A 22,888-nucleotide genomic window follows, 5' to 3' on the forward strand; every position below is an offset into this window, starting at 1 on the left:
GACATAACAAAATCCAGCTGTGAACAAACATAGAAATGGAAACAAGGTAATATAGTTAAGGCTAAACATCTTTGTCTATTACCTTTGTAGCTAAGTCAATAAGAAGAGCATGCAATCAACAGAACATTGCCGCAATTTTACATTAAACAACAAAAGCAATCAACTCAAAACAAATGTGTGTGCCTTTCGTAACCACAAGTTAGAACCATGTCATGTATGTTTTTCACATGGTAAATCATATGGCTTTGTGCAATTTTCACTGTAAGTAAGTTTATAAAATAATATACTGATAAAAGTCATGCCAGAAAATTGTTGAGATTCTGTTCTGCATGCGCTGTTTGTTACATGCCAGATTGTGCTAATTGTACATCATCCTAAAAAAAAATATCAGAGGTCTTTCATCATAGCTCGTACGCTTACATCCAGGGACAAATGTGCTCAATTCCATCCCCCTAATTCACATAAGGTATCTGTGCACATATTCCGCATTTCTGTTAATGTAAGAATCTTTCCCGTTAATAAATTAGGAATAGTAGAAGAGCTTCAGGTAAGGAAAAGGGTGAACGGCAAGAGTTAAAATATGTTGCCTTGTTTATGTAAAGCGATCTGAGTTCATCTTTCTGAGTTTGGGAGGCAGGTGTCCGTCCATCCTGCCCCCTCCTCCCCCTGCCAGTCGCTGCAGCTTCGGGGGTAAGTCTGCCACAGATTTACTCATCGGCTCTGTGTTGATCTTTAAGGCCTTCCCAGCCTGTTTATCATCAGAGACACCTGGAACAGAGCTGATTCGCTGCAGCTTCATGGGCAGATCTCCAAAGCTGTAAGTCATCTCTGAAGTGGTCGAGCTCATCCTGAGGAGCTTCTTGGGAAGACCATCCCGCCCTGTGATCTTCTGGAGCTTGGTAGGCAGCTTGGTGGTGCTGTCATTGTCCTCCAGGGTCTCCAAGCAGTCCAAAGAGCTGTTCTTCTCCCCACTGTTGCACAGGGACGGAGCCAGGAGGGGCGAGGAAAGGAGCAGAGCCTCCTCTTGCTCCTTCACACTATACGGAGGAGTGGGCACCTCAAATGTTGCATGGAACTGAGAGTAGTCCACCTTGAAGAAGCCCTCCTCCAAGGAGATGACTGGAAAGAAGCGGTGTCCCCACAGAACCTCATCTTCAGTGTATGATGTCCTTGCTTGGCATGTCATCCCTGTCAACGAGAAAAGACAAAAACAGAAAAAATTATGATTGTCAGGTTTGTTTCAACGATCAATGTTGCTTCAGCATGATGGCTAAGTTGTGTTTCCGCAGCCCAACAAAATGAAGAATAGCATTGTAAAATTAAATGTTTTATGACTCAAGTATTAAAAAAAAAAAACACAGGCATGATTTAATTATATGTTTGGCACGGATCCATTGGAATCAACAATATGGTATTCTGCACCAACATGCCATTTTCAGCTCACAAAGCAAACAAACTAAAGTGCCTTAATGAACAAGTACTCACTGTATAAAAGAGCCAGATCAAAAGCTAAATATTTTTTTTTTTTCAGGCTTCTCAAACTTAATGTTTGTGAGTAATTGTCAGCTTAATTTGAAAATAATCAAAAGTACATCTTAGTTATTGAGAATTAGAGTTGTGGCTAATTATTTCTGGTTTTATATAATAGCTTTATGAATCTGGAGCTCTGTACAAGTGATCTCACCTTCAAAATGCACTAAAGCAAGCAAAACACTTCATGCACATTGCAGGTTCAACATTCATCAACACAATGTCACATTACACAGTGACCTTAAAACACAACATGTAAAATCACAATTAGTGTCACTCTTATCATGGAAGTGTCTCATGCATTGGTGTTAGGCTCACTTTATTTTTGCGTGGACTATGCTGCTTCACTGTATATTTATTTATGTATACAAATAAGCATATGTATGCTTATTCTGAAATAGAATCATACATCTGGAGAGTTATATGATATCAATAGATGAAGATGGAATCATTTGAAATTAGATTAGAATTGATTGTTGGTTACAGCAGCAAAGACAAAAACCCCACCACAGCTAAACAAGCACGCAAAAGAGTGGTGTTTTATGCAATGTTCAAAACCTGGTTGATGCTGAACACAGTATAAAAATGCAAGTGTTCTTTGCGACCCTTTTTTTCTTTTTGGAGGAAATAATTCTTTGTCACTAAGTGCTTTTTAAACAGTTAATTAGAAATGTTTTAATCTGGTTTTTAGGACAAATGGCAGCACTAAAACTGCCCTGCTTAAATAAAGTAGTGAACAATATGGGAAAAAACGTTCATATCAATAATGTGTTACTTGAAATGAGCACTGCATTTGATACTGTTGGTCACAGCACACCTTCTAATAAATGAAGAGAACATTCTAGCCCATTTCAAATAGCTTTTTAACCTCTTATTTTTGCAAACACTAAAATGTGTTTGTTTCCTTAGCTGTCTAAATGATATGATATTTCCCTATGGAGTTCCACAGGGATCCATTTTAGGGCCAACTGTTTGAGCCACAGAGAGAAACTGAATGCTTTGGTAAACTAGAAAAAAAGCAAATTGGGTGTATTGGTTACACTAAATTATCTACACTACACTAAATATCCTGGTTTTCAAGTCAAACAGATCCCTCAGATCTCTCTTACCTTTACCTCAAAACGTTTGGTGACGATACGTTCATTAATGACACTAAACTGGAAAAGCCTGCAAGAGGATGTGAAACTACTGATAGTTTTAAAGGAAAATAAAAAGTCTCGTATGTCCTCATTTTATAATTCTCTTTTCGTATCGTCTTTTTAATCGTGTTTTCTCTTATTCTTTTACTCAATAAAGGGAATTAATTTATTCCCAAAATCAAAAAGTAAGATTAATAATCAGTTACATATTTATTTATTTTTTCAATTTGAAAATATCCTAAATGAGTGTGACAGTTAATTTAAAAGTGTTAAATTATGTCATTTGGAGATTAGAAATTAAAAGAGAATATCCTATTTGGCATTCTGTTCTTGTGTGTGCACCCGTAACTATGCTTTGCAAATTCTAGAAGATTATGATACGCTGAATACAGTTTTCCTCTCAAGGGGCTCTGAATTAAACCCTTGCTTAAAAGCTCCCCTCGTACCCTCAAAAGCAATTTAATGCAATTAGCTAAATCATGATGTTCAATTTAATGATAAACAAAACATGCTATGCAGTTTTTTTAACACATACTAGTGAATACTCCAGCAGCATTCACCAGCTGATTAGAGCTGCTTATGTCTGCATCATACCACACTGCTTGCACATGTTTCATATGTCTGAACTTCCACAGTACTGGAAAAAACAACTTATATTTTGTAAAAAAGTGAGAACATAAAGTCTATAATTACCACTCACTCACTCACTCATCCATCCACTCACTCACTCTCCCACCCATCCATCCATCCATCCATCCATTACTTGGTAAAGATGAGACGACCTCATCTAAACACAAAATTCATTCCATCATTCCTGAAAGCTCTTATTCCAGCATAGATGAATGGCTTGGGGCACTCACGTTTAGGCTTGCTGAAATCCATGAGCAAATCAGCAACTGCAGTAATTTATTATCATATCTTTTAATTACCAGCTTAATACTGTTCTAGCTGTGACAGTTGAGTCCAAACTAAGGAGGGGGCCTCCCTCTGCAGTGAGACACTGCTGCTGATTGTGTGGCCATTACAGAAACTAGAGGCATCTGTGATCCTGCTAAATTCCCAAGGTCGTAAAAAAATTCAGTGATAACTGCTCCGTACACAATTGCAGATGTGCAAGAGCCTGAACATCAATTAGGGTATTCAAAGTATTACTTCTGCACTATTGCTTTAGAGTCCCAGAGCCTTAGGCATATAGAAATGAGCAGCTGTGAACATGAAAGAGTAAAGCTTATGACAAATTTATGGAAAATATGAGAGCTAAGTGTGACTAGAAATATTCTAATATTATTGTCAATAAAGCTGCCAAAACATACGTGTTTTGATCATCAGCGGATCTACGTCTCCTGGGTCTGAGGACTGAAAAACTTTGTGTTTGTGGTTCTGGTAATAGCTGCCTAGCACTAGAAGAACACGCTATCTGCTTTGTTGAACAGTACAGGCAAGGCTGTGTTGTTAACTGTAGGATTACAGTAAGACGTCAATAGCAATTTTGCAGGACTCTAATAAGAGGGAATGCAAGGTTGGAAAAAGTGAAATGCAGTAAGACAAAAGGTTGCGACAACAAAGTCTACAGAGGGTCTGTTGATAATCTTACAGATAGTTCATGAATTACTAGAAGACCCTATGACTCTGAAGCCCTTGAACCCTGCCCCCCACCCCCCCACCACTAAGATACACACACATTCATGCACAAAATATCCCTGATTTTGCTGTTCTAATCAGTTGGACTGTTCAAATTAAACTGTACTATTTGTGCACTAGACATAATAATGGTCATTGCTACATCTTACATTTAATTTCATGCATTATTCAAGGACTAATGTTTGAGCCATACATAATTATAGACATGGTTGCATCACATGTATAAATGTGTTGTTAAAGACCAGCTGTTCTGCAACGCCCACACTCATATGGCTCACGGTATTAATAGGCACAGGAATGGTAATGAACCACGAGGTCACAACACAGTTCGATTTGTGATGGATATTTACACTCAGGTTGAAGAATAGACAGGGACTTTAAATCGATGATGTTTGCTAAAAATATCCAGATGAAATAACAAGAGCTCTTTTTGTAAGTTTTGCAGCCATTGATTATAAATCCTAAAAATAGGGAACCAGTATAATGAGAACATCCATGTCGGTGTGTATTTTATATTTCTGGTAGAGGCTTATGTAACTCTAAAATACACGCCTGCCAGGGATTCAGTGTTTCTATGGAAACAAAACTGTAGGAAAGTGTGCATGTGACAGCCATAAACCTATTCACTGCTGAGTTTGGTCAAAAGTTACACCGACAACACAAAACAAAAGACTCACCCTTACAAAAAACTATCAATTATGAATAACTAAATATTCCAACTGTATAAAATAGGATTTTCCATTGACAGAGAGCTTCATCAGGACAAATCCTTCGTATAACTCCACCGTCGTACCAGTTGCAATACAAATAAGGAAATGTACTATATAAATACAGCAACACATCTAATTTTTTCTTTGCTTCCAAAATATACTACAACTAGAAAAGCACTCAGAGAGTGCAGTACTGTATTTGTAACTGATTTTTTTTTAATCTGTTTAATATTTTTAATAAATTTAACATTTTGCATGATAGTGCAAATCATACCCCTTTATAGCTGTGATTTTTGTGAGTGAATTGAATGCATATTTTACAAGATATTATTATTGTTTTTTAAAGCCTCCATTATAAGTAAATGGTGAAATCCAGATTTATTTATTTTTATCCAGACAGGTATCTTGATCGCTCTCAAAATTTAAAGGACTCTAAATTAGCCCAAGACCCATCTTCAGATTTTTGTTTATCAAGATCCATCCAGCAGTTTTTCCATAATCCTGCTAAGAGACAGACAAACGTCATCACAAACATAACCTCCTTGGCAGAGGTTAAAAAAATAATAATATATATATATAAAACAAGAGACTGGTTCTTGTCTTCTGTTCTGTCAATAAAATCAAATTTCTCAACACAACAACCATGCAGAAGTATTTCTGCTTTTTTATAGAGATTTAACAACTGTATAGTAAAGTATATACAATAATGGAGCAAAGGAAGTTCACATGATGCCTCAGTTTATTTCGTCTACACATGTACTAGTCCCTACAATGTTTGAATCTTCAACCACTCTAACACCAGAACGCAACACATCTAGTATCTCATATGAACAAATATGGAAATTCAAATTGAAGTTTTATGAATTCAAAGCATGTGTTTAAGTAACATTATTAAAGGTTTGCAAAAAGTAAATATTATAATTAGACCAGTGAAATGCTTAATTACTCCTACAATTAAAAAATATATATTTGTGCACATATTGCAGCTAAGTGTCTCTTATGATGCCGATCTTCAATATTTGAGGCTCTTTGAAGGCTCAGTTCAAATTATCCTCTGTCAGTGTTTCAAAATGATCAACAGAAGCAGTCTAAGAATTGCAAGATATTTTTTTACTCATTATTATTAATAGTATTTTGTTATTATGGACATCAGTAATTTCCATGTCCTGTATAACACAAGCAGTTTCCCAGTATTAAATGTTTTAATACCTCATCTTCCTTTTGGCTCGTCCAGGGTGTACCCCGCCTCTCGCCCATTGAATGCTGAGATTGGCTCCAGCTTGGCCCGCGACCGGATGACGGAATAAGCGGTTGGAAAATGAATGAATCTTCCTTTTGTCCAATCACAATCTGTCACATTCTCTTGTAAGCCAATCACCTGCAAGCTAGCAAACTTTCAATATCCCCTCTCTCACTCTGCTGTTGTTTCAGTTTGGCAAGATCCACAAGCATGTCTTATTAAAAATCCAATCTCCTCAAGCAGCAAGCTGCAACTACACACAGCTCAGTAGTCTAATATCATAAGGAAAAGCACCCACACGGCTTCCACCAGTTAGCTTCCAGCGCAGAAAGAGAGAGAGAGAGCTGTTCATTTCTCAAGTGAGTCTCCGAGGTGCTTTTCTAGCCGCAGCTCTCTGCCTGTCTCAGCTTCACATGCTGGCCAGCCTCATCGCACCAGCAATACACCAGCCTCCTCACTGGTACACCCGTCAGTACAGGAGCTGGAGGCCGTGCCAGGAGAGTTGCATCACAGTCATAAGTAAACCAGGAAACACACCACAGCAAAAAGAAGGCGGGAGCCCTCATTAGCATCTACCATACAGGCTTGTCCTGCAATTCCAACCATTTTGGAGATTTCAGCTCCACCTGCAGTCCCTGTCGCTCTTCCACTTTAGTTCGCCACGCATTAATGGGTGAGATCGGTCGAAACTATTGATTCTCAGCTCCAGACACTAAATAATGTTTTAGCCTCACTGTCCATAAACCTCGCCACCCTGCCTCAATCCAGCCTCCTCCCTTAGAACGCAGTGTGCTCCACAGAGGCATCGCACCATTTGTCGGCGCCTCCCATCAGTGTGGCGCTGCCAGGCAGGCCCCATAATCCTCTCACAATAATTATCTCAACTTGATTGAGATCAAAAACTCAAAGGCAAAGACATACATCTGGTTCAGGCTAAGTCGACTCTCCCCTTAGACCGAAGCGTTTGTAAATTTCAAGAGCTTTCGAGATTACAGAGACAGACTTTTCTCTGTGCATCCCCCATAGATTAATCAAATTAGATGCTTATCATGGCTGACCTTAACCTTAGCTATGGGAAGAATCTTGTTTTAATCAGAAACATTACATTAGCAGTGATTTACATTTCTCAATCTAACATTTGCCTTACATGGTCAACCCAGGACTGAAATCTTCATAATGCTCTTTTGAAGTTCCTGTTTGTGCTCCACAAGTCCACATGCTGTCACCAACGCTTGACCCCTACATATTCCCATGAGGCCCACAATTTACATTCCAATACAGTAATGCCAATTCCCATCTTTGCAGTAATAACTTGATAAGCGGCTTTTAATCTCATTATATTCATTCATTCATCTTCTTAACCACTTCTCCAAAATTCGGCTCGCGAGTTTACTGAAGCCTATCCCATTCACATACACACACACACACCTACGAACAATTTTGCGTAAACAATTCACCTAAATTGCAGGTTTTTGGGAGTGGGGGGATGCAGGAATACCCGAAGACAACCCATGCAGACACAGGGAGAACATACAAGCTTCACTGAGATAGGAATTGGAACCGTCTTGCTGTGAGGCAACAGCGCAACCCACTGCGCCACCATGCTGCCCTATCTCGTTTTAATTCATGGTTTTTCCAGAGTATGCCCAGAGTATATCCTTTCAGAAAGATAAATACTACTAAAACGAATTTCTCAGTGCTTTCCTTCCCTTTTTCCTGATCGTGAACACCGCATCGGGCTTCCTGTTTCAGTGATACATGTATGTTAAGAGAGTTTGGAAACATCTAGAGTCCAGCAGTGCAAGAAGCAGTTACCATCATCATCATCATCATCATCATCATTAGAGTAATCCTATACCTTGTCTGCATTTGTGCTCCGCAGTGACAACGTACATAACGTCAGTCACTGTTAGAGTTCTATGCAATTTTATTCTTATAGTGATTGTGACCGTCACCTGCCCTCTTGGCAGACTAGCCTATTCATAATTTATTAGTTTTATTACCTGCTTACCGCCGTAGAGGGCTGTGCACACCGCAGTGAACATATAACATGGACAAACAAAAATTGACAAATACACAGTGTTCTGAAAAGAGAGTGCAGTGGATTTATTTGTGTTCCTTAATTCTATCCCTTCCACCATCACCAAGAGTAATCAGTCTAAAGTCAGACCATATGTAAGTGGAAGAATTATGGAACTCAAGGCTCCATCATCATGAACTACATAGACTTCAGATTCTCTCGTAATTCTGCATCACCACTTTTCTAACCTCTGGTGATAATCCAGTGAATAAACCTGGTTTGACTATTACTCTAAAAAGGCTTTTTCCATATGCTTTTTATGAGCTTAGCAGTATTCAGGTCAGGTCATTCAATTTGTTCCACCTCTACAGCGACACAAGAAATCTTCCATTTCTCCTCAGCACTGGGGCAGATGGTCATCTTCCGTATATTCCACCGACATGCTCCCGATGTGATAATCCACGGCAGCTCAAAGATCTGAAACGCTGAGGGTCAATTTTCCCCTTGTTTTCTCATTTTAATTTTCTGCTCTCTTAAGCATTGTACCTGCTCAAACATCGGCCTCCTCCCCAGTATCATTATGCCGAAGGTCCCTGCTCCACTGTGGCTACTACCCTGCATCAATGGAGCCATTCCTATTTAATGCAGTGGAATTCACAGCTAATTCCCTGGCATAGTGGTTTAGCTTCATCGCGGCTCTGCATTATAAACTGGCTGCTTGTATGTGTCATTCAGCTACATGGCTACTTTCCCTGCGCAGTTGTCACGATTCAGTTTTACTTTTCGTTCATCTGTTTCCTCTGCATCATTCAGCCATTTGGCCTTTTCCCCTGCAACATTTAAAGATGCTCTCTCTTTGCTGTCAATCAGGTGTTATTTTAGAATGGTAAGATCCCACCCCAACTCCACTCCTTCAAAGAATACGTTATATGAAGTGTTTCAAAACAAGTAGAGATGGTAATTATATTTTAAAAATATTTTAAAAATAACCTTTTGCATTTTATGTCTCCAACTATGAATACAGTTGACAGACAGGACAATCCAACACGAGTGTGAAATCCCTTCAGATGTCCCTCATCTCTTAAATTCGCCAAGCAGCTGAATCCAGGAATTCAAGAAAAATATAGAAAATGGCTCGTTAAAGGCAGATAATAGACAGCTAAAATATAGAAACATGTAAATACCATTATTCTGCATTGAGTTATATATAATATGTGTTTCAATGAACTCTCAGCTGCTTCTATCGGTTGGAAACTATAGGCAGGACATGTCAAAACTAAAATATGAGATTTAGATACCCAAACGCCATCTCAGCGAGAAGCTCTAAATAAGTGCATGTTTCCTTGATAACACAGAGTTGGCTGCTACTCTGGTGTAACAAAGTGAAGCAGCTGTGGACTCAGTGGAGTGACAGCAGAGATAAAATGGGTTCTTTGGAGGCTGGAATAGAAAAGCATTGTACTCAAAGTCAGCCTGCCAGTGTTTCTTGATAGCAGGTGGAAAAAAAAACCTGAGCAGTATTGACAAAGTCTTCGTCCAAAAGAAGCTTGTCCAGGTTGTCAAAGCTGAAGGATCATATCCGTTTGGAGGCTGGTTCAGTCAGGAACTCAGCGGCAGGCCTGCATTTGACACGCTGGGGACAGAGTACATGGGACGGAGAAAAGAAGTCTCTGCTTCCTCAGCTCTGTCAGACCATTGAGACGCCATCGAGATAGAGATTCAGTGCCTTTATGAATCACCATCTCCCAGGCTCCAAGCAAACCAAACACAAATATTAAAATTGACCTCTGTATAAAAAGATAAATTAGTTTGATTATTATTCTATTATTCTAATAATACAAGTCACTGAGTCAAACCACTCCAATCTTGTATTGTTGCTGTATATATGTACAGTATAATGGAAATACTAAAGTTTCTTCTTCTTCTTCTTCTTCTTGAAGGAAAAGGTTCACAAAAACCTCTATCTCTATGTGTCTCTCTGTCTGACTCTCTTTCACACAAATGACCGCACGCACACACACACTTGCACACACAGAAATACAAACTCACTCCCCACTGCAGTGCTGTCAGCAAAGTCCTCCGACAGTCTATCACTGCTGTGGAAACAGCTCAAGTGTTACTGATGAGAAAAATGCCAGCAAAGATAACCAAGCATGAGGCTCTGCATGCACAGCATCCCACCAGACAACGCCATCAAAGATTCATCCGCTCACAGGGGCCAAGGCTATCCACAGGAATCCATTCATTACATTAGGAGGCAGGATTGTGACGAGAACCAATTAAATTAATTATCGGCCTCTTTTACTTTTTTTTTTTAAACATTAAGTCTTATTCTTATTCTAAGAGGATACAGTAAGGATGCTGGGCAGTCTGTTTACTGAATAATTTGGTTTCCTAGCTGGCTGGTCTTGTCTTGTTAGTCATTTTAAATTAAACGTCATAAATACAGAACAAATTTCAATTATTTTGATACAGACGCTGTCATTGCAGCCCCAAGTCCTGTCTGATCATCTGTTTCTATGGTGACCAGCACCAAATGGTAAAGTGTAGGAAAACGCACAAGCATTTTGTGACATGTTTGCGCAGTTTGACTTTTCAAAGAGATAATTAAGTCCCCTCCCTGTGCTAAAAGCTGTTTTGGTGTGTGATCTGGTTGAGAAGGTGGCCTCCAGTTGTTTTGCAGATCTGATGTTTATAACGCCAATGCAGCCGTGGCTGAGCAATGAGAACAACAAGGGTGAAGCTGACAGAGGGAAAAGGCAGGAGAAGTGCACTCCTGTGGAGGAGGGGAACGCTTGGATACTGAGGCAATTGCTTGAGTGTGGAGGCAGTTGGAAAGGGAAGAGAGGGGAGGGGATGGGAACAGGGACTGCCAAGCTTCTCCATAGATGGTGGGGTGTCAGGAAGGCCAGAGAAACATATGGACATAGGTCATTGACACAGCCAGGAGAGTACATGACTGACTGAAGGCAATTCTGAATACCGCATTAAAGGGAACCAGTGAAGTAAAAAAGCAATTAATGGATGTCCTTTAACCACCATTGGTAATATAAAGACAATCACTCCGAGTGGCTCTCTTCATTTCATATTGAGTGCAGCAATCATCTCTGACTACAACAGTGTATTTGATCATATACAGTTACAATGTCTATAGTTTAAAACGAATGTTTTTAAATAGAAATAAACACCAGTCCTGGTGGAAGTTAAAATGGAGTGGGCTTTAACCAGTGCTGTCGACATTAATGTGTTAACGCTTGCAATTAATCTGGAAACTTTAACACAGTTAAATTTAAATCAAATTAATCAAGACACCAAGTTTGACCTAAACATTGCTGCGTGTTAACCGCAGAGAACACGACGTCTGAGAAGACATCCCCTGGTGTATTGACGTTTCACTTTAAAACGCCTCCAGATGGAAGTTCAGAAGAAGAAGAAAACACCCAAAGTTGTCTGCACATATTGCAGCAATGAGCTTTCCACTGAAGCGCAACAAATCTGAGGCATCGTCTTCAATAGCGTTTTGCAATGTGATCATGGCAGCGAGGAGTCTACCATTGGAGCAGATGCTCTGTGCAGCACACATCATGTACATGGCATTCGTAGTGGCTTTCCATCTCGGCCAAGTGCGGTAGTAGCCAGACATGTCAATCACAGTCCTGCAAATACAAAGGAGCTCAGAGTTCAGCAAACAACTCCTGGTCGACACCGTTCCAGGATGTACCCACGTATTGGAATTCAATTTCCAACCTGCTAAATGCAACACTGGCCCTGTAGACGCAGAGCAACCTAAGCTGAATAAGACAGACTTGCACATTTAGACACAATGCTGGAGCCACGCAGGTTCAGTGATAGTCCTGTCTTCTGACTAAGACAATTAGTGCAGACACTTTGTGGAAAACACTGCCTGAAACTGTTTTTTACGGCGCAGATTTTATGTGTAAGTAAATGTGTTCAAGACTATGCTGGGATGATATGAAGCAAAAACACTTTATTTCTTGTAATCAATTTCCCTGATGTTGTTCTATTATTAAAGTTATTTTAATAATCTTACATCGGCCTTCACTCTGGATCTGTATTAAAATTGAATGCGTTTTTGCACATGCCTGTGCCCCACCCATCCAACATTTTGCAGAATACAATGTAAAATCCTGCAAACAAACAGAGATTAGCGAGGGCATAACCTCTGTGAAAAAAGTAATGACCGAGAGCCGTAATCTCAAATTGATCTTGGTTATTGAATGCATTAACTGTAAGTCATGAAGAGGAGTTACAGCTGAAAAGGTTAAGACAAGAGAGACCTTAAGAGATCTCAGACTGAGCTGGTGCTGAGGGGAGGCAACTGACTGTCTGGAGAGTTCCCATCGCTTGTTTGTCACTTGAGTCTGAGAGCAGATTATTCTTGTACGCTCAAGCATGTCTGAGTGACATAACAAATTAAGAGACTCCCCAGAGAAGACAACATGTTCATGTGTTCTTGCATGTCAGGCAGCAGGAATGGTTCTCCTGAACCCAATGGACAGTTGTAGCTCCAACAATCAACATCATTGACTGACGCTGTGAGTACCGTACATTACGACCTTCCTCATATCGTTTTAAATTAGTACAGTCACAGCATCACCTCAGTTATTGCAACGCAGCATCTTGTCTTGAGAATCCATGCTGTATCTATATTTAAATAAGTGCACAGTTTGCTTTGAATTGACAAAAATAGTGCCCTGCTCATAATGATAACACGCACAACAATTCTAAAATGGTAACAGAGACCTCGGCAACTATTTTTAACTCTACGTTGCATAACACCAAGGCTGAGGCAATGCTGGGGAATACGTTTCTTATTCACACAGAACCATCCGAGGTCTGCTGCCAAACCTCTTCTACCAATGATTTATTGCCATCCAACAGGGACTGGGCAAATCCCTAAAGACACAATTATGGTGCCCCCCCCTCAGGAAGCCAGTGCTGTTAATCTAAAAGAGATAATGAATCCAGTGGCATCGGTGGTTCCTTGATATGCCCTTTCTTAGAGTTCATCCCCAGTGTAATTACTGTATGTACAGTTCACCTTTACAATTTAATCAAATTACATGGCCTTGCTACTAAACTCTGTGGAGTTTATACAGTTCTGATTCCTTGTTTTAAAATGTTTGAGGAGTTGACTCATCTTCAGGGAGATTTTCAGTGTGTAATATTTTGGTTATTTTCATAAAACACTGAGCAATAATGAAAATAAGCCACGTGTACAGTATATGCAACAAACTAAAACAGAATCTAGCCGAGTGACATGGTGAAAACACATAAAGACGTTAGTTGGACCAACACTTCCCTGGAACCTTATTCAACACCTTAGTACTCATTACAGGAATATTATAATACATTCCACAAGATACTACAGACCTTCATAATTCTGTGTCCATTCCTCACATATTTATGCACTGAAGACTTTGACATGTAATAAGTCGGCAAGCCTGTGAGATCTTTTTAATATGCACGTATACTGCCTTTGACGAACAAAAAGAATGGACTGCAATTCAACAAGAGAACTGTAAGGTAACAAAACACTTTGCTTGTCGCAGGCCGAGCTCGGCAGGGACAGACACTCCTCTCCTAAGTTGTCAGCCCAAGGATATCAGTTTTAATTAGAAACTCCTACTCTTACCTGATCTGCATTTTTGCCTTACCCACGGAAGCCACTTTAACCCTTTGACCCTGCAGGGATGTAGAAGGGAGTGTGTCACCAGAGGGGGTGGACATGCTCTCTGTGTAATTATTCTGAATGAATTATGGTCAGTTTATCAGGGGAACAGCAAAGCCTTTCGCAGCTGGTTCTCAGCTGTGCAGAGTTCACCCGTGCCAGCGGGGCTACGGCCTCTTGCTCGTATGATTGAAACTATTAGGCCTCCAGCTCAAGAGAAAGTTCTCCATTTTCATTTCAATTACTGCTGCTGAGGATAAAACACAGCTCAGGCCATGGCCGTCTGCCCAGTTAATCAATCAATCAATGGCGATAGATGTTTTCAATTAATTATACTGGCTGTCTACTGGACAGAATCTGCATCAAAGCTACTAAAATACTGAATTTCATTTGGAATATATATTTTTAATGTGAATTTGTTGAACTAAAAAGTATATGCTGATAGTAGTCCACAGGTATTTGATTTTCTTTTTGTTATTACAAATGTATATATTTAATCATTGAAATTAAAGATGCAGCTATGTACAAGAATTTAAATCATAATCTTTTCTACTATATTTTTAAAAAATGCAAAACTATAAAGGTAACTATTAATTATGGAAAGCTGATCCATCATGCACAAGAATAAACATCTTCAGATCCAGATCCCATGAATATAAATACAAAAACCATCTTGTCTCACACACACACAAACACACACACAGCTGAAATCGTCTGCCTTTATTATATTGCAATAAGAAACAGAGGGGGCTGACTGAAACCTAAGAAAACATGCATGACTTTAACAAAAAGAAAAGAGTACCGTCAGTCTTTTTTGCATAAATTGCTCATTACTAAAATATTTTTGCCATACAATGTGCACTTTTGATGTGAAATCTTTTGCGTGCAGATTATTAGTCAGAGAAGACAGAGAGAGTTTTCCTGCAGTAGAAATGTGCTGTGTCACAATGAAGAACACTTTATGAAATCCTACAACATTCCTAAAGAAAAAACTGTTTTGCTCAGAATATTTCTAAATATGATATTTTTTTTAATTTCTCTGCGAATGTGTTCACACACACACACACACACACTATTTGCATAAAAGTCACATCATTCTGAAAAGAGTGAGAAAGAGGTTTATGGTGATGATAGAGTTTATGAATGATTGCTTTTCATAACTGGAGAGTGAATTTAAAAACACTTTGCAGAGCTGATGAATAACTTAACACTGTGTTTTCCCGCCATGATAGGCCCCAAACACTTTACAAATGTCAGGGATATACCATTAGTCAACGAGACTTCCTTCTGTTATGTAAAGAAAATGAATTCCACAGTGAAAGAAATCATCAGCTTGTTCATCTTTGTTACTTATGATTTCTCAAATCTAAAAAGGGCCTCATCTTAAATGAAATAAATGTGCATTGAATCTTCTGTGTACCCCGCCCAGCTGCAGCATGCCAGCGGGAGCGTTGTGGTGTAACTGCACCCTGCACAAATCCAACACTCAAACTCCTGGAATTCATTTAGTTGCAATACACTGATTAGTTTCATGGTTGGGGGAACCTAAATGTCTGTTACTAGCAGCTATAGTTTATTTTGGTTTCTCGAGAATCACTTTCACTAATGAGCAGATTGCCTCAGGCTGGGTAGTTAAGCCTCTGTAATGGTGAGCAGCATTACTGGTGTTAATGGGAACTTATCTAATCTTCTGATATCATTTAAAGCTGCATGTAAGCCGTTCTGAACCAGATGATGAGTCAAAGTCAGATTGGCTTTGTGTGGTGCTTTTGAAATTGTTTTTCACACATTCATTATAAACTTTATATATTTTGAGACTTCATATTCACAAAAAAAAGCATGCTGACCTGTCACGATAGCCAAAACAGCGTTTAAAATAGTCAAATAAATGCTAATTACATAAGCCGCTCTGGGTGGTTGCAAACAATGACATGGGGTCCATTTCTATCCACCAAAAAATCTATACTGTATATCTAAAAAAAATCTTGATAGAAATACAGCAAAGAGCAGACAAAACAAGACAAGGCAAATAATTCATGATGAGATATGCGAGGCAGGTTTAAATATCCTCTGCATTTACTACAATTGTGGTGTATCAGAGCCGAGTGCAGCCATGTGGAAAATGTTATCTTCCTGCATTAAATGTCATATTTTCATCCTTTTTAATCTTTATTGTTTTCCAGTGTTTTACATTTGACTGGCACACATTAAATTAGATCATCCTTTTGCACCCTCTTCTTCTGCAATGATTTGACAGCAACAGACTGGAAAATTAGTGCCATCAGCTGTTTCTTTTGATGACTCTGCTCCTAATAATCGAATAACACTTATGGATGGGGAAGTGGATCAAAATTATGTTTCTGCTGGGATTTTTCTTTTATTCATCTAAATCTTGAGCTAAATCAATATATTTGTAACTACCAAGCCTTTCAGTAGAACAGACCAATCATTAATGTTATTAGAAATGCTTGTGCTTTTCATTTTACAAAGCCAGGCAGAAGTTAGATGTTATTTTATTTGACAAACAAATGTGTCTCAGATTGCATATTTCCATAATTAATATATATACTAATTCAAGATTCAAGATACTTTATTGTCATTATGCGAACATAATAAAATCGTGAGAAGGCCCACAGCTTAAGGCACACATCATAACATAGTCAAATCAAAAACTAAATTCTTTCTCTTAAAGAAACAATATATATAGTGTATTTCAAAATGCAGTATGTGAGTACCTGGGTAGCATTCTCAAAATTGCTCAAAAGTCTGGAACAATGAACACTTCTCAAATTCAAGGGTTGTCATCTTGGAGACATAAAACAAAAGGGTGAGGCTTAAGAGCCTTTACAAGCTTGCAAAACTCTTGACCACGGAGGCGACACAGTGGAGAACAACACAAACCAGTAACTACCAACAAAGTGCCATTTCCTATGCATTAAACAGTTCATTTTTAATCAGACAATATTTCAGACACTACTACTGAATTTGCTCACATGTAGTATACAGTTAGACTGTAACTGCTGTAAACCAAATTGCCCTCCGAGGGACAAATCAATAAAAAGTATTTAATACTTAGTAGTATATAAAAAAAGTTCATGAATTGAGACTCAGCAATTATCAAGCTGTTGACCAATAAAGTGTTGTCCCGCCCCAAACAGAGTGGGACAGTGTGAGCGGTCACTCAAGCCTTCTTTGTGCACCCCCATGCAGACCTGACTGGACGTCTGGTGGTGAAATCTGTGTGGTGTTCAAGAGCCTAATGGAGCAACTCATCCTCAAACACACTGCATCCTAAAATGTGCATTGAAAGTACATATTACTCGTGTTTTGAGTTTGTTTTTCTAGAGGCATCAAATCCACATACTACTTTATACTTGTAGTCCATCTAAACTGTGAAGAAGGAAAATATGATTATTTTCAGGTGCAAGGCATTATGGGAACTTGTGTATTTAAATTTATTAATCTAATGTATTATTCATGTTTAAATGAAGTCCTTTAAGCATAACCACAACATGTAATGCTTTAGTCCATAAAAACAGACCATGCATTGCAACATCATAGCAATAAACATGTCATGTTTTTTAATCCTATTTTTGTAATTTGAGTCACTCCAGCAGGCATCTGTTGTCTGAACACCTGTCCTGCCTGCACGTTACGCACATGAATATTTACATAAACACAGTAACAAGGGGATGAATTGTTCACACACAGAGCCTGGCGCATACATTTGCACTGTAACCACACAAATTCAAGGCCTGTGGGTCAAATTTCATGTGGCCCATGAGCTTGAACCAAATGTAACATGGACCACACAATTCTATAGAGGCAGTCTCCATAAACCGCATGTCCCAGATTGATTTTGTTATCGCACAGTGAGGCTGGCTAGCTGCTATATGTAGCTACACTGAAGATAGCATCTCAACACCAGAGAACCATTTTCAACATTGGCCCTCATAACATGGAAATAAATCCAGGAAATGTAACGTTGATGCCATGAGAAGATGATTTAATGAGAGATGGGAAAGTGAACATGTTTATGCATAATGAGGACAAACTGGTGTGTCCTCTTATTATGGGGCAGTGACACTATTACATAGGAATACAGTTTACAGCCACACGTTTACACCAAATAAGGAACCAATTAAAGCAAAGTAAGACACAGAAAGACGTAAAAAGCTGAAGACATGAAAGGAAGCGAGAAAATGATGCAGCAGTGAACACACCACTACATTGTGACTGAGAAATCAACCATATCAAGGTGTTTTTCACGAGGTGCATGTTTGAAATAGCGCCTGCTATAGTTGTGTGGTTGAACACGTGAGCATCTGCTTGCCGTTGCTTTTGCTAGATTGATCTGTTCAGTATGACTCCTTTGTTATTATTAATGTAATTAACTCATTAGATTTATATTGTCAATTATATAGAGGAAACTGATCTCTACACCCCTGTAGTAACTCTTGTCAAGCTTGTTGGGGTGTGAATCCACGATTCGAATCTTCTTCGATCGTTAATTGATCGTCAGAGACTAAATCTGCAGTTAAACCAAAATTTGTTACTACAGTCGTAGTGAGCGATTGTGTGTCTCTGATCTAGCCTGTTATTCAAGGTAAGCAGTCAGACTGTGTCGCTTACAGTGTGATGTAATGCCAATTTATCCTCAGCAGCACAACTTCCCACAGCCGCATTAGAAACCGAAGTCAGTACCACAAAGCCGCAGCTGGCATTAATCCAGAGGGATAAATGCTGTGACCAGGCATCCTACATGCCTCATTTGGAATATGCATCTTACTAAGGTGGTGATCAAAAAAAATGTTGAGCTCCAATTCAAAGACAACGAGGAACAGCTTTTGCCTTATGTACAATGTATAATATAGACTAGAGGTTGTGAGAGGTTTGCAAAATATAAAAAAATATTCTCTTGGGTGCAACTTACCGGTAGGTCGGTTCATAAGGTTGTTTTTCTTTGTGATCTCTGTGTACAAAAGGCTACTGTCAAAAAAGGCTATGCAGTACTTTGTTATTATCTAGCATAAAGGACACAGATTCAGTGATTGTGCAGCTTTAATGTGCCGAGGGAGAGTATTTTACCTCCAGACAGCAGTTTTCCAGACAGAACAACAAGAAAACATAGATCTGGCATGTTGTGCAGCTTCTTCACTCAGAAACAACAAGCCTCATAAATGCTGCATCTTAGTATTTCTGCTGATCACCTCATAGTACAGTAACGCCTCCATGTGCGCTTTCAAATTTCAGAAGGACTCCTCCTTAATATCAGACGATGCCTCTGCTAAGCAATTTCATTTCATGTTCAGCATCACATGTTTGCCTGGTTTATTTACCGAAATTGCGATATGATTCCTGTACCATAGGAATGAAAGCCTAAGTTTAGGTGCAGTGCTGCAATCCTGAATACTCAAGGAGAGGTTGCCATGGAAACAGAGTTGCATTGGCCAGAAATGAAAGCGTCTGAGGATTTAGACTTTCACTGTACATAAATCTTTAACCATTAGATTGTTTTTTACATTACAACACTAATGCATACATTTCTGGGTTAAAAAAAATAATAGGAGAGGAAAATTCCGACGTAGTTCTATTAAAACTGAGATTATAAATAAGGATGATATGACAATACATGCTTTCTGCCACTGTCGCTGCATTGCTATGACTGCAAGCTAATAAAAAATTTGATCGCTTTGCAATGCTGAATATTTTCATACATTCAAATTGAAACTCCTGAAACAACAAGCTCGGGTTACTTAGCTGCATGTTGCAGTTACGCCACATTTTATACTTGTTACTATCTTTATGAATAGTTACGATAAAGAAGCAACAAAGCTGTAGAAAATAATCACACATTCAGACATTAATGGGACAAAAAAGCCAGACTCGACAGATACTAAATGAACATCCATGTGAACCGTGTCATCAACTGAAGACTGCGTCTTCACATAGACTCCACTTAGCAAGCACTACATAACTATCACAACTACGTATTGGAAACGGAATATATTTGCTAATTGATGCCTGCCTGTACGTCTCGCTGTCACATCTTCACATGCTGTTTTTCCAGAACCGGCTTATTATAACTGTTCCCTCTCAAGCCCTGAAGGAGCTCCTTCCACACTACATCAGCTGTGTCAAATAAACGGTTGACTTTAAAATGACCACAGTGGCAGAATTTTACTTGGGGCATTATTCATCTTGAGCAAATGGAATTCTGCAATTCCACGGGGACTTTAGAAAGCAAATTATGATCCCCTCTGAAAACAGCAGCTACAAAAGGTGCAGTACAGCCTCAAAGGTGGATGAATGAAAATTGTTTTAGATGAGAAAATAACACACACACACAATAGGTATAGTCTATCAGTAACTTGAATTCATATTAAGCCGTAAACGTCCTCAAACACAGAAGGGGTTTTAAAGCATGTATCAATAAATGTTTTTAATGCATGTAACATAAAATAAATGAGCCGTGATCTGCGATTGCTAACAACCGCTAACTAAGAAAGTTGCCACAGAAACACAAATGAATGAAAGAAAAGTGAAAATGACGAGCTCCTGTGTGTCAGCTGTTCACACCTGCAAAGACTTCAGTATCATTCAGGAGCTGTGCTGCAGCTGAACACAACACAACATCCTCGGCTCCTGGACACACAGCCAGCCGCCTCAACATATACTGAACATGCAGCAAAGCAGGCAGGCTGTCATTTAGAGTAGACGGCCAGTAAGCATTGGCTACTCACCTGTAGTCTCGACTATTCCTTCTAGTATTACCACAATTTCAAACTGCTCGGTTTGCATGGACCTCTGGGAGAGGTCATAGAAAGGGCTTTTGGTGTCAATCACATGGCAGATCGTGAGTGGTGAGACGAGAAAGAGCTGGTCTGCCCCGGTGCTGAAGCCCACGTCCAACTCCAACTGGTCCAGCGGAAGAAACTCGCCTTCAGGCGTCTGGCGAGACTAAGGAAGCACACAGGAAGAAACAAAGACAGAGGTCTTGGATGGTAACATGAAGGGGTAATATCCAGGTTTGTGTGGGCATATAATAGTTCATGTGCAATCAGAACAACAATCTCCTATCAGATGAATAACTATAAATACTATAATTTTCATGGATGACATCTAAATGAAGGCATCTGTCACCCCCCCCCTCCCCCAGCGTCTGATTCAGAACCACATGAGATCCTAAAATGAATCATGGATCAAATCAAATGATTACATTTCTCATTATTGCATCATGATTCTGCTGTGTCGGCGTATGGAAGCGAGACACAAGTAGGGTCTTTAAAGTTGTTTTGATCATTTGCTACAATATGATTGCAGTGACTTTTGGTATAACACACTTTTAATTACATGTATGATTACTATATGCTTTGAAGATTAACATACAAAATATACTTAGCATGTAACTTCTTTCACATGTTAACTACCTGGTTATGTGAACGTTCAACGATAGTTTTAATAAGAATGTGTGATTCTACGCGGACTGATGAAAGAACACGCTGTTGGAGAGCTCATCACCTCTAATAGCATGTCATTTGTGACATTGATGAAGGGCCTTCTGTGCTCTGGTGTGATGAATGATTAATTGCTGTTATTGGTCGTCAGTTTAATGCAGAATGATTAATAAATTGCTTAAATCTATTCGAGGCTTGGTGACCTCATACACAGTTCAGAACAAGCTGCAGTATCAGCGTGGGGGGGGGGGGGGGCTTTCAGCAGCTTTCAGGACCGTGACAAACAATGAATGCATCGCTGCCTCCCGACCGAAAGGAGCTTCACTTACTTTCAACAATTTGCAGCGGATCTGCGCGGAGACCATGTGGCTGTTGCGCAGGTTGCCGACCCTGAACATGAGAGTTAGTTTCCCGTCCCGCATGGAGATCGCTGCGTGCTCGCTGAACATCAGAGTCTCGGCCCGCTTCTTGGGCTGAGACATCTTGATGAACATGCAGCCGATCAGAAAGGCATCGACGATCGACCCGAGGATCGACTGAAAGAGAAAGAGAATGATCCCCTCGGGGCATTTGTCTGTGATGTATCGATAACCGTATCCTATCGTGGCCTCGGTTTCTATGAAGAAGAGGAAGGCGGAGGGGAAGTTGTAGACGTTGGCCACGCACGGCGTGTACTTGTCATTGTGCGCTCTGTTGAGGTCTCCTCTGATGTAGGCGATGCACCACCACATGGAGGCCATGAAGAGCCAGGCCACGGTGTAGGTGAGGATGAAGATGAAGAGGTTCCAGCGCCATTTCAAGTCTACGAGTGTGGTGAACAAGTCTGAGAGGTACCTGCTGGTCTCCCCGCCCAGGTTCCCATGCTGGACGTTGCACCGCCCGTTCTTGTCCACGAACCGCTGCCGCTTCCGCTTCTTCTCTGGGGGCGGCTGATTGAACCCAGACCCGCTGGATGAGGTGGTCACTACCTGATAGTCGTCCCCAAATTTCTTTCGGAGTGCAGACATACTATGATGGACAGGCAGCGAAAGAAGTTACCAAAGGATGTGATGGTTGGGGGGGGGGGGGGGAGTCCGGCTTGGAGTTGCTGCGGTCGTCAGTGCCCGTGCGCAATGTGCGCTGTCTGGTCTCCCAGTTAGTCGTGCGCTGTCCCTCTTCGCCACGCACCGATGTCGCTGCGCTCTACAGCCATGAAACATCAACAGTGTTTGAGTAGTTCACGAAGACAGAAGCCATATATAAAGAAAAAAAAGAGGCGCACAGGATCCAAACGCACCAGCCGCAGTCCAGGTTTGACAGGCTTATCAGTCGCTGCGTCGAGGATTACGCATCGCCCGTGGAGGATGCTGCGCTGTCGACCTGCTCACAAAGGTGCCCACGGAATAAGTTGTCACGCGAAAGTTCAAAATCCTCCGACGGCGCGTTAAACGCAAATATCTCTGCGTGATTTTTCCACTGG

General features: G+C 40.0%; 1 protein-coding gene across 1 annotated transcript; it reads right to left on the reverse strand.

Moving 5' to 3' along the window:
• Window positions 1-592: 592 nt before the first annotated feature.
• On the reverse strand, window positions 593-22,436 carry kcnj3a (potassium inwardly rectifying channel subfamily J member 3a). Its single transcript, XM_068746788.1, has 3 exons — window positions 21,759-22,436; window positions 20,716-20,932; window positions 593-1,188 (listed from the first exon to the last, which is right to left on the reverse strand). Exons 1-3 carry the CDS (start codon window positions 22,434-22,436, stop codon window positions 593-595), a joined length of 1,491 nt encoding a protein of 496 aa, XP_068602889.1.
• Between the last annotated feature and the right edge of the window lie 452 nt (window positions 22,437-22,888).

This window comes from Brachionichthys hirsutus, chromosome 12 (genome assembly GCF_040956055.1).
Source record: "Brachionichthys hirsutus isolate HB-005 chromosome 12, CSIRO-AGI_Bhir_v1, whole genome shotgun sequence".
NCBI classification, from domain to species: domain Eukaryota; kingdom Metazoa; phylum Chordata; class Actinopteri; order Lophiiformes; family Brachionichthyidae; genus Brachionichthys; species Brachionichthys hirsutus.